The sequence below is a fragment of the Lygodium microphyllum genome, chromosome 14 (assembly GCF_053477565.2).
Source record: "Lygodium microphyllum isolate KBCC chromosome 14, Lygodium_microphyllum_v1.1.10, whole genome shotgun sequence".
Classification (NCBI taxonomy): domain Eukaryota; kingdom Viridiplantae; phylum Streptophyta; class Polypodiopsida; order Schizaeales; family Lygodiaceae; genus Lygodium; species Lygodium microphyllum.
In genome coordinates, this window is record NC_141148.1 from 45,445,592 (window position 1) to 45,457,946 (window position 12,355).

At 36.5% G+C, this 12,355-nt stretch overlaps 1 protein-coding gene across 6 annotated transcripts in view; it reads left to right on the forward strand.

The window, feature by feature from the left end:
• The window catches only part of LOC148025557 (SET domain-containing protein), an 80,534-nt gene extending 72,526 nt beyond the window's left edge, over positions 1-8,008 (forward strand). For 2 of the 6 annotated variants that reach the window (XM_087692775.1, XM_087692776.1), the window contains exons 10-12: positions 6,886-7,091; positions 7,224-7,309; positions 7,408-8,003. In XM_087692775.1, coding sequence (XP_087548901.1) covers positions 6,886-7,091; positions 7,224-7,309; positions 7,408-7,537 — 422 coding nt within the window. In that variant the 3' untranslated portion in view covers positions 7,538-8,003. Of the gene's footprint in view, positions 1-5,607; positions 7,092-7,223; positions 7,310-7,407 lie in introns of those variants that run through there. The other 4 variants (XR_015693120.1, XM_087692778.1, XM_087692777.1 and 1 more) reach the window with 4 other exon arrangements.
• Positions 8,009-12,355: the final 4,347 nt, after the last annotated feature.

The following is a 12,355-nucleotide window of genomic DNA, read 5'->3' on the forward strand; positions in this document are numbered from 1 at the left end:
AATAAGAGTAATTTTTAAATTTTAAATTTTCTTTTTTAAAAATGTTTTTTTCTCGTTTCTTGATCATATGAAAGACTATTTGCTTTGGTTGAAGTATATTTTCTTGTTCATTTACTTCAGGTGGATTCTCTATTACAAGTTTTAAAGGTGGAGACTTTTTATAAGGCTTCAAAAGATAGATATAAAAAGTATCGTGAATTTTTCAATGCTCTAGGAGTTGTAGTCGGTAACAAACATCGTTAATTTTTCAATGACATTATGGCCCATAAATTCTTGTTGCGAGCTTAGTGACTTGGGATGAATGCTTGTTAGGGCTTCTTAGATGAGCTTTGTCAAATTTTAGCTATACCCAATCTTTTTCTTGTAAAATCAATTGCCTAGGATGCTTATCCACTGCTTTATTTTGTTTTTCTTGAGATCTTTGGATAGCTCGTCTAACTTGGGCAAAAGCTATATCCGTATCATGCACAAACTCATTGGCATGAAATATCTCCTCCTTGGTTTTGAGAATAGGTAATAAGAGCGGTTTTTCATATATGATCTTAAATGGTGCTTTACATGTAGAAATATGAATTGTGTTGTTATAAGCATATTCTACCAAAGTTAAATACTTTTCTCATTGTTGGTTGAATTCATAGCAATAGCACTTCAGTATATTTAATATTGTGAGATTGGCTATCTCACTTTGGCGATCTGTTTGAGCATGATAAGAAAAAAATGTAAGCTTTATACCCAAATTTTCAAAATGAGCGCACTAAAAAAGATTAGCAGTTCATGGATCTCTATGATCTATGATGGATTGTGGTAATCCATGATACTTAAAGATTTGTTGAAGAAATATTCTAGCCATATGTTGAGACTTGATAGTTTTCTTGACTGGAATGAAATGAGCTTGTTTACTAAATCTGTCAATAATAGTTCATATGCTATCATTGTATTTTATTGATTTCGGCAAGCCAAAAATAAAATCCATAGCAATGCTTTTTCAAGGTTGTCTCAGAATTGATAATGGTTGCAAAAGCCCTGTTGGCTTTTTGCGATCAAACTTAACACAATACATTCTTTGATAAATTGTTTAATGTCTCCGCGAAGACTTGGCCAAAAGAAATACATTTCAAGTGCCTTTGTTGTGGCCAAAATACCATGATGAGCCATGTAAGGAGTCGTACGACATTCTTTCATAACTTTAGGTTTAAAATCTTCAGTAATGTATAACTTATTCTTCATCTAAAGAAATACATCTTTGATAACATAGAAGTTCACTCTTTTTTCAAGTTAACTCTCCCAGATTTTAAAATTTTCATTAGAAGCATATATGTTCCTCATACTAATAAAATTTGTATGATGAATCATGGATATCGCATGAATCTAAGGTCTGCTTGGTAGAGCATCAACTACCTTGTTTTGCTTTCTAGGAATATACAGGATTTGAAAGTCAAATTGAACAAAATAATTGGCCCCATCGAATATGCTTTTCTTAAATCTTTGGTTGGTTGAGAAAATGTCTCAAACTGTCATGGCCGTCTTGATGAGAAATTCTCCATCTAAAAGATAATATCGCCAATCTTTTAAAATTTGAATTATGGCCATTAACTCCTTTTCATAGGTAGTAGCATTCGTTTTTGCATTTTGTAATCTTTTGCTTGCATAAGCAATTGCATGTTATTCTTGGTTTAATACTGGACCAATGTAGTCTCGTGAAGCATCACATTCCACAAAGAAAGGTTTCGATAAATTTAGGTATAACTAAACAGGTTCTTTGTTGCTATAGAACTTTAAAGCTTTAAAAGCTTTATTCTCTAATTTGGTCCATCGGAATGCCAATGTTTTCTTGGTTAAATCATGCAATGGTCCAACAACCACTACAAACCATTTTTATGAATTTTGTAATAAGAGTATAATCCCAAGAAACTTCAAACTCCATGAATACTAGTCAATTCTGGCCATTTTACAATAGTTTTTGTTTGCGGAGTTCTTAAAACACTTATTTCAAGTGTTGCTTATGCTTTTCTTTATCTTTTGAATAAACCAAAGTATCATTAAAGAAAGTACCTGTAAACTTGCGATGTGCGCTAAAGATTCTTTCCATCAAACCAAAAGTTATCGTGAATGTTGTTTTATGAATATCTTGAGGAGCAATTCTTATTTGATGGTAGCCACTCTTCAAGTCAATCCGGCTGAATACTTGGGATTCATCTAATCTATCTAGAATATCATTAATTCTTAGAATGGGAAACCTATTCCAAATTGTAATCTTGTTGAGGGCCGTGTAGTCCACACACACATGTTAAGATCCATCTTTCTTCTACACTAAGAGTGGTAGAGAGCAAAAAGGTGAGGAATTGAGTCTTATTAGATCCTTCTCCAAGAGCTTATTCACTTGCTTTATGATCTCCTCTTGTTGTGTTGGACCCACACAATAGGGTGGTCTATTTGGAGGTAAGCTTCCAAGAATGAGATCAATGTGATGATCTTCTAGCCTCTCTGGTGGTAACTCGTCAAGTAAAGTGTCTGCAAAACAATCTTTATAATCCTTTAAGAAACTCATTCAGTCCTCGCTCATATCTGAGATGGACTCTTCAATTCTAGACTCTTTGTTAGAATCGTCGACAAAAATCAGGTACAAAGAAATATAAATTTTCATTGCTTTACAAATTTGTACATGGGATAAGATGGGAATAGAGTTTCCTTTTACTCCCACATCAAAAGATATATTTTTATCCTTGAAAGGAAATCTAAACTTATTTGATTCCAGTCAACAGCTGGATCTATTTTTCCATGCCAAGGTATTCCTAATACAACATCACAATGACCAAGATCTCCCATGAGAAAACTCTCATGATCTACATAATCTCCTATCTTAATTTATAGTTTTCCAAGAATGGGAGTAACTTTTGACTCCATTTCTTGAAAAGCAACACTTGACATTTTTGGTGTTCCAAACCTCTCCTTTGGTAGATGTACAACTTCAATAATTAAGGATGGATATAATGATATGTAGCCTATGTATCAAAATGAATGAGAACAAGTTGACTAGCAATCTTACCCCAAGCCATAAAAGCTTCCTTTTCTTTGATGGGATTTCATCCAATTGCAAGGAGTCCTTAGGTACAACATTTGCTTGAGGTGTCTTTCGGGGCTGGTTTTCCTTCTTTGCTTTAGTAGAACATTAACTAGCAATGTGTCCTTTTTTTCCCCACAAGAGAAACATCGTTCTTCTCTTGTATATTTTGCTAACTGCTGATATGTTAGCCATCTTTTTGGATGGCAAAGGTGGTCTACCTCCATCCTTATGCTTTGGTTTTTGTTTATCTGACTTCTTTTGGTCAAACATTTTGATATTCTCCCTTTGTGGTTCTTCTTTTGAGGCTTTACTCGTCGTACCGTCAGATGTAATCTATGGGTAAACTTTCTTATCTCCATATTGGAAGGAACTTCATTAAGAAATGTAAATTTAAAAGAAATAGTTGCAAATCTACTGATATATGTTTCAACATTCTCTCCATGGCTTTGCTTTAGCTCATCCCATTCTTGTTGCACAGTGACTTCAAAGGATGAAGGCAAAAACTCTTTGTTAAACATCTCCTTAAGCTCTTTCCAAGACTTGGGTTCCTTTTCCCCTTAAACAACTTTGAGCTACCAATTCAAAGCCGCATCCTTCAGATGCATTTTAACCATTCTAATTTTTTATTTTTTAATATAATCTTCACCACCAAAAGTGGCATCAAACTGTCTAGTAAAAGACAGCTTTTTGAGTATCTCCCTTACCATAGAAAATGTCAAACTTGATGCTTTTCTCTCTAGGCTTGAAGTCTCTTTTAGCATCGTTTTCCTTTGCCAAAAGCATCTTTGGAGATTCAACTACCATGAAATAGCTGGTCTTTGACTTTCTCTATGCCCTTCTTCATGGAGGGATTCTTGGAACAAGAGGAGGCAGCTTGTGTATGATGAGACTTTGAAGTCATTGCATGGATGGATCATCAAATGATAGGCGATATGTTACCTTTCATAGAATTAGTTGTATCAATAACATTGACACCTTTCATACTGAGATAGGCCTTTACAGATTTAATACCATCTGTCTCAAGATCCTTCTCGGTAAGGAAAAGTCCTTGATCCGATACCAATGTAAGCGCGGGAGAACGTTAGAATAACAATACTTTGAACTTAACCAACTCGATCAATTATCACCATGAAAATTAGAAGATAGAGAGAGAGAAAAGAATCGACACCACGTTGAGAGGGGAACTGACCCCTCCTCCTTTATAGGAATTCATTGAAACAAAACTACAAGCACCAGGTGCCTCAACCATATACAAAAGGGCTGATTTGCTGCAATTTTGAAAATTAGGGTTTTGAAACCCTAATTTCTGCAAACTCTGGGCAGCAAGTTGATTTTCTTCTTTAGTGCTTGGATTAGATTAAGCTAAGTTGGTTAAGAAGGCACTTTTCCTATCCGAGAATCCTGTATGGGGACTGGTACAAGTCCAGTCGTAGTGGACAGACTATAATAATAACTCCTCGTATGGATGAAATTTAATGATAATTTGGATACAACTAGTATCTTGAATGCACCTTTCAGGCTTAGAAAGTGGAACTACATGATGGACAGGTTGCAGCATATTATGCTTAATAGAAGTAATAAGAGATGCTTCAATTGAAAAATGTTGTAGCAACCTTGTGCTTGGTTGCTATTACTCAAATGAGAACCTAAATAGACTGCTGGTGATAAGCCAAAGGAAGGTGGGGATGATGTCAAAGTCAGTATGCCACTCACATTGGGTGACAAACATGCTATACTGACAAATCATTGAGAATTCAATCCAGTTAGTTATTATCTCTGAGTCTTACTCATATCCATATTTCTAGTTTATTCTGTTCTTCATGATACCCACGCTTATAGTCGGGGGAACGTCTTGTGTGTGCACGTGCATATGTGCATGTGTGCATTTGTGCCTTTGAATAGACTTTGTGTTGAAGTGGTTTCACAAAAAATGTGTGTGAGACATATTTGCTGTCTATAGATGTGTTTGTCTTGATATCTATCTACACAGAAAAATGAGTGCATACATAAGAGAGAGACCTATGTTATCACTATGGAGGGCTCAGGGCATTGTGTGTTTGTGTGTGGGAGCGTGCATTGATATCATGGGTGTTTGTGTGTTCGTGCATGCATTTGAAAATGGGGAATGGCTTATCTGCCTTATGGTTCTTAGCCAAATTGGTTAATCAAGGCTGCACATTGAGTGCCTTGTTTTATGTAGTTGCCACACATCCTTTAAACTATGAAAACAACTTTCACATGATGGCGTAGGATAAGGTGAATCCTCTATCTAAGAAGAACGGGATGTGGTTCTTAGAGTGTTTTCATCTCGGTGTTTTCTTTTTATACTCTAGTGTTTCCAGAGCTTTTTAGTGGTTGAATAGAATGGTCAAAGCCTTACAGATGACAAAATTGAATTCAAAGATTTATTTTTTTCAAACTATTCCTTTTTTTATTTCCTTTGGCAAAAACAGTGTGCTGCTGACTCCTTTTTGTATACCCCAAAACAATAAAGATATTGTCACGTTCTTGTGTGTGCTCTGAAGGTTTTGGTTTGATTGCAGGTTTACAAGTTTACTTTCTCAAATCTCAGATGCTTTTAATGACATAACAACTGTAGCATCACCTTTTTTGGTTGGGTGAAATTCCTCTGTAGGGTCATGTTATTGGGTCTTTGGGCTATCCATCAGTTTGTAATCTTACATTACAGGAAATGGTTCAAGAGATTCCCATGCATCTGGATAGTCAAAGAGGGAATCTCTGAATCTGCCAGCCGAAAGAACTAATGGTACCATATTCACTTTTGGAACATCTGGAACTGAAGCATCATTCACTGCCAGTGTTACTCTGCCAACTGCTACAGAAGGTCTGGCTTTTTTTCTCCAGGGAATGAAATATCTGCTTGCCAAAGTTGGAACCAAGGACAAGTTAGTCCACTGTGCTATCCAATTTCTGGGCTTTCAACTTTTGGCACAAATCAAAAGGATCAATTAAACACCAACCTCCTTCCTCGTAAGGCTGCTGTCCTCCTCAATTTTGATTTAGAAGGATCCTTGAGTGGCTTTTCAGAACCACCTATCTAGAGAGGAGAGTTTATGAAAGTTTGTAAGGTAGGCAAAGATGTCCTTGGCATGTTTGGAACCCCTTGTGAGTAGATCACATAATCATTTGATCTCCTTGGAGTCGTCGTAATCTGTCTCTGAATGTCTGGAGGTCTACCAGGTGGATCACTCTCCAATAGTGCCAGCAATCTTTGACAGAAAATTTCCCCAAGAAAATGAGACTTATGCTTTAGTCCATCCCCAGTCTGTGATCTAATAGGATTGTTGAAACCAAGAAGCTGGCTCGTCCTTTCTTCAACACTAAATAGCTCTCTAGAGCAAGCATGAGGAAACAAGCCTCCAGGCATGAATGATAACTGTTGCAAGTCCGACCTCAAAGCTCCTCCCCAAATCTCTTACATTTAATGGAGCCGGGCAAGGAAAGCTCTACTTGGGCAGTCCAGGTCAATTATCCCAAGTCCACTTCTGAATCTTGGCTAGATAGTAACATCCAAGGCTAGTTTCACTCTAGTCTGTCTCTTCCTAACCAGATGATGTTATGGATAAGATTCTTCACCAAATCTATACAGAGTCTCTAATCTAAGATGAATTTGAAGATGTGCCATTTTTTGCGATTATGTCTTTTTCATCTGTATGCACAATTAGTAGCACATTTCCTGGAGGAAAAATTTGCAACATGATCGATTTTAAGCTTGAGCCACCTATTAACCCATCTCTGGTGGGCAAGACTGTTATGTGCCAATGGCTTTCAGCTTATTCATTTTTGGTTTTCGCATCTAGACCTTGACCTAGCAGACGATCCGAACCGTCTTGTGCTGTTGGATAGACTCAAATTAGGGGCAGCTCACATGATACGAGGAAGCTGGCATTCACCCAGTCAAAGCAGGCCATATGGATTACCAACCCGCTTACTTGCCACAATTCATATTCTTTTAATGGAAGAGATTGAAGTGGATGACTTATCTACTCTTTCGAGAGATGCTGTGGTAAGACTTAGTCCCTAGCTCCATTATATGTATTTGCTGTAACCACTGTGCAATACTCCTTTGTAGGGGAGAAATTAATCTACAGAGAATAAAGACAATTATCACATATATGATCTTTACTGACATTTACAGATAGGTTCTAAGAATGAAAAGGATGTGTATGAATTGCTTCTGTCAATTTTGACAAGCATGCTAGATACCCTTGGTGAATCTTCAAGGTAAGATTTAAAAAATTTCAGCTTGATTATGTAATTGTGAATAGGCGATGACTGTTTTTAAAGTAAATTGAAGTAGCCTTGTTTCTCTTCTTAACCAGTGATAAAGAGGATACAGATGCACTACAAGCATGGGACACCACTTTAGCAATGGAATACAAGCAGAGTCAAAGGAAGCTGCTGCAATCTGCTTGCATGTCCTGCATGTTGGCGCTGAAAGATTTGATATGATCTGTTCAGTGGTGGAGTTTTCTCACTTTCATCACAGAATTGACAGACAAAATGATTGGTGACTCCAGTCAATGCCTCCTACATTTGTTGGTTCATTTTTGACAAGGTAACTGGTTGTAGCAGTTGGTTATTTTCCCGAGAGTGAACATTGTTGATTTAGTCTGTGTCCAAAGATTTCGGTTTGAGTCATGTAACCTGTCAAATCAAGCCCATGAGGTTGTATATACCAGTGATAATATATGTCCTGAAATAGACTCTTACAATCAACATTGTTGTCTCCTTTCAACATCTCTTGAGACTTTCAAAGACCCCAAGTTTACGACTTCTGATTTTTTCTCCATAGATGATTTGCGAGCGAATATTTCACTTCAAACTTGTGCATTCAAAGACTGAATAAAGTTCAGAAGGCCATATATACAACAGAACAATCTATCGCAATATTCTTGATTTCACACCAGTTTAGTTTTTTTTGCAACGTTCTTACATTTACGTAAGATGATTTAACATCAATTGATGCTTTCAGGGATCCCCATTTTCTGGCATCTTATTTTGTTGTTCCAGTATCTAAAATCTTTAGGCCAAAGAACAAATAAGGATGCCTTAGATCATCATGCAGAGACTAGCAAATTTTCCAAGGCCATATGTACCATAGAACAGCTTTTCCCTTGATGTAAACTGATTCAATAAGCTGCTTCAACATTATAGTACTAAACATTAGTGTTTCTTCTCAATTATGTTCCTTCGGATCTCGATTACCTCCAGGTTTAAGTAACATACTAGAGCAATGGAAGTCAATACTCGGAACTGTATATCAAATGATAAAGTTTCTTTGTGAACTGACTCTTATTTTGAAAGTAAATCCTTATCAGTTGGAAATACTCCCAATTGCTTACAAGCGGTGTCCTGCTCCAGTGGTAACAAAGAGTTTGCTGTAGAGAATGCTTGAGAGAAGCAAATACATTGGAAAACAATGCAAAGAGTCTACATGGTTGCAGTGGTCGCAGAGCTCATTAATCCCTTCTCCATGCCAGAAGTTGTCCATAATGTGATGATGGTGGTGAAAGTTTTTCACAGATCAACACTCTTGCTGGCTGTGAGCAGGCAGGTGATAATGGTGATACTTCTTCACACCCATCTACTTCCAACTGAAAAATCAATCACCACTCTTTTGCACTCCGAATGTTTTAGCAGCTGTGGAACATGCTCAGCTATTCAAGAGCAGGTACAAGGAAATGATCTACTACTGTGGCAAGTAAGCTACTAAGAGAAGGCGAAACCTATTTTCCTAAACCTATTTTCCTTTTATCAATTGGCAATACTTTGTCACTTGGTAGGTAATGAGGTGAAAACTCAAGTAGTTTATATCTAGAATGCATTAATCAAAGGCATCTTGGGATGTGCTTGCAACATTAAAGAGATCATTGACTGGTAGTGTCTTGATTCTACACTCTAGGGTGGTTATAGTTATAATAAAGCAGCATTTCTCAAACCGTGAAGGTTGAAGGTTTTTGTATCGGCATCGAAAATGTTTTTTGTGAGCATTGTACATACTGCTCCACATTAGTTAAGATTGGAGTGTAATTCTCTATCATCCCCACAAGCAATGTAAAGTACATCAAGGTTCAAACATGGAATTAAGTGGGATTTTAATTTAACCACATGCAATCAAAACTGCGTTAATGCATTGAACACTAGTATGTGAGCTTTTAATCCTAAAATTTTATGGGCAATGTGGAGGCAACGTGAGATCCAAGTCTCCAAAATGACAACTTTGGTCCAACTAGAATTGAAGGTGCAACAATTAGAATTAAAGATTTGCACAACATACATCATAACCATTTATGGCTACCAATCAATGTGTTGGTGCTACCTACTCTGCCTTTGCTCTTCACTTGCTAGTTCAAATTGATTTTGCTCCATAGGTTGTAATAATGTATTGATTTGAATGTAATTACCATGATCCAAAGCAATACATGAATTGTACAAAAGACACAATAAAAAAATTCCCTCTCTTATTTTCTATAATTTGGTATACAATGAATTTTGTGAACTATTGTCATGGTTTCATGTTGACGTCTCAGTTTGAACATTATTTCTTGTTCTTTGAAAGTACAAAGTGTTGAAGGTAGATAGCCATGCAAGGGTTTAAAAATATGATGCTCTATAATAGATTACAAATGTTGCAAAATAAGCCTTTGTTATGGAAGGGAGCACTCATTTGCAGATTTTTAGTTAAAAAAGAAGATTATGTTCAAAGTTAGGTTCAAAATATGTGTTTTGGTCAAGTCTATTGTAAGTTAAACTCATTTTTTTGGGTGTTATTGGTGGTTATCTTGCACTTCAGATTGGAGAATGGGTCTCTTGCTACTCGCTAGTTTCGGTAAAAAAGTTCCCTTCTTGCTAGGTGTAGGTGATGGAGTTGACTTGATTGATTGCGGCTCTCTCTTATGTTGAAGGAAAAGATCATCGTGGCTCTAGGAAGTAAAGTGGATGTGTTTCTTGATAGAGTTGACATTGCATTGCAGTTAATATTTGAGTGGTTGCTAGCGTAGTGCATGTATGGCCAAGAGCCTAGTTTCTATGAGATGCTCAATCCAAGCGTTGTTTCCTTTCCATTGTTCTTGCACTCCACTTTTGTAAAAACAAATTTCAATTCCTTACAACTTGTGTTAGTGATGAGAGTTATAACTGCAAGAGTGCACTCTTTCTAAGATTTGTAGTACTATATATACTAATTTATTGTAGTAATTTACATGAATGCCTATGAGTATTAGTAATGTAAAGAAGAGGCAAGTGCTCATTATGCTTGAACATTAGAGAAAATTTTAGCAAAACGTGAAGGGGATAATGATTAGTTAGGAAGGCTTAGGTCATACTAGGGTTAAAGAACGGTAATGATGTAATGCTCTAGTTCAAAAATGTTCAAAGGGTCAAATAAGTGTAAATCCCAAGAAAGCATGCCATTACATAAACATGGAAGTAGCAATACCTATAGTAGTTATAATGAAAGAATAAAACAAAAGGAGGGTAGCAAAAGAGAGAATGTAGAGAGAGAGAGAGAGCTAGCTTTAGCTTCCTTTTATTGGACATAGAAGCCTAGTGATGTGAGGATAGAGGTTTTGAAATTCATGGAAAGTTCTATAACTTTACCTTGATGTTTTGAAATTCATGGAAAGTTCTATATCTTAAAGGTAAAGTTCTTGAATAAAAGTAGTTTTTTTGGCACCTTGATTGGTCCTCTTTAGCCCTTTTCAGTTTGATTCAACATCCAACTTGCATTAACAGGCTTTATTCTTGTGAGAGTTTGCCTATGCACATGAGGGCAAAGAAATCCATGTACATACCTTCTCACAAGAATGAGAATCAACCACCATACTAGACGTAAGGTGATCTCAAAGGTTAAGGTATCTAGTTGATAGGTTGACATATAATTGATACATTCTTAGACATTGTGCTTACATGATGCAAGGTATGAAGATTCTAGTAGGTTTGAGGTGGTTGTGGACAAAGCATTGGTGCATTGCTATGGATGAGGAGATGGATGCAATTTAATCTAATCAAACCTAAAGTTTAGGAGAACTACATGGAGGTAAGAATCAAATTGGTTACAAAAGGACTTACAAGTTGAAATGTGAATTTGATAGTCCCATAGGGAGATGCAAGGCAAGATTGGTTGCTAAAGGCTATTACTCAGTAGCTATGGTTTAGATTTTGAGGAGATGTTTAGTCCTATTATCAAGCTAGGAATTGCGAAGACCATTGCCTTGCTATTACAAAAGGATTGAAATTGCAAGAAATGGATGTCAAGTATTCCTTCTTGAATTTTGGTATTTGATGGAAGAGGTCTATATGGTGCAAATAGAAGGAAATGTACACTATAACTATTTGGCCTATATTTGTAGGTTAAAGGAAGCTCTATAAGTGTTAAAGAATGTACCCAGACCTTGGAATGAGCGATCATGCACATACTTAACATAGACTTTGATTTACAATCAGGAAGTGTGATGATAGTTTGTTCATAAAGGAAGATAGAGATATGTTATGTGGTGAGAGTAATTTATATGGGTAACGTGATTCTAGTTGGCAATGATGATCATGGGACCAATGAAGACAAGAGGATGTTATAGAGAGACTTGACATGAAGGATTGGGGCATTTGAAGTTCATGTGTGGCGTAGAGTTGTTGAGAACATTTGAACATATTCGGCTCATGGAAAGGAAACTGGCATTGGATATGTTGACAAGGTTTTGATGGAGGAATGAAAACCAATGGATATACCCTTGGATTAGAATTTGAAGCTTATGGTAGAAAGTGGAGCTAAGATAGGATAATGTAACTCTATGTATGTAAATGATTGGTAGCTTGATCTACTTGACCATCATACAACTTGATTTGGAAAATATTATAGGTCCCATCAACGCATTTATGAAAAAGCCATGGAAGACTCACTTATTTGTGGCCAAGAGGATCATGAGATATGTCAAGGGATACACACATGTATGGACTCTTCTACGAGTATGGATGAGGCTTGAATTTGTTTGATACATAGATGTAGGTTTCATAGGATGTGCTTATGATAAGAGATCCATTAGTGGCAATGGATTTAGGTGTGGTAGTGCATTGTTGATTTGGAGCAAAAGAAGCAACCCATAATGGAATTACCTTGTAAAAAGACAAATTATAAAGGCTAACATTTGTTGGATGTGAGACGATGAAGCTATTACAAGGTTTAGGATTGCCAATTAGTTGTAGCCCAATTGGTAGAGGTTTCCCAAATACATGACATGAAGGGTGCTAACATCTTGGTTGTATAATTTG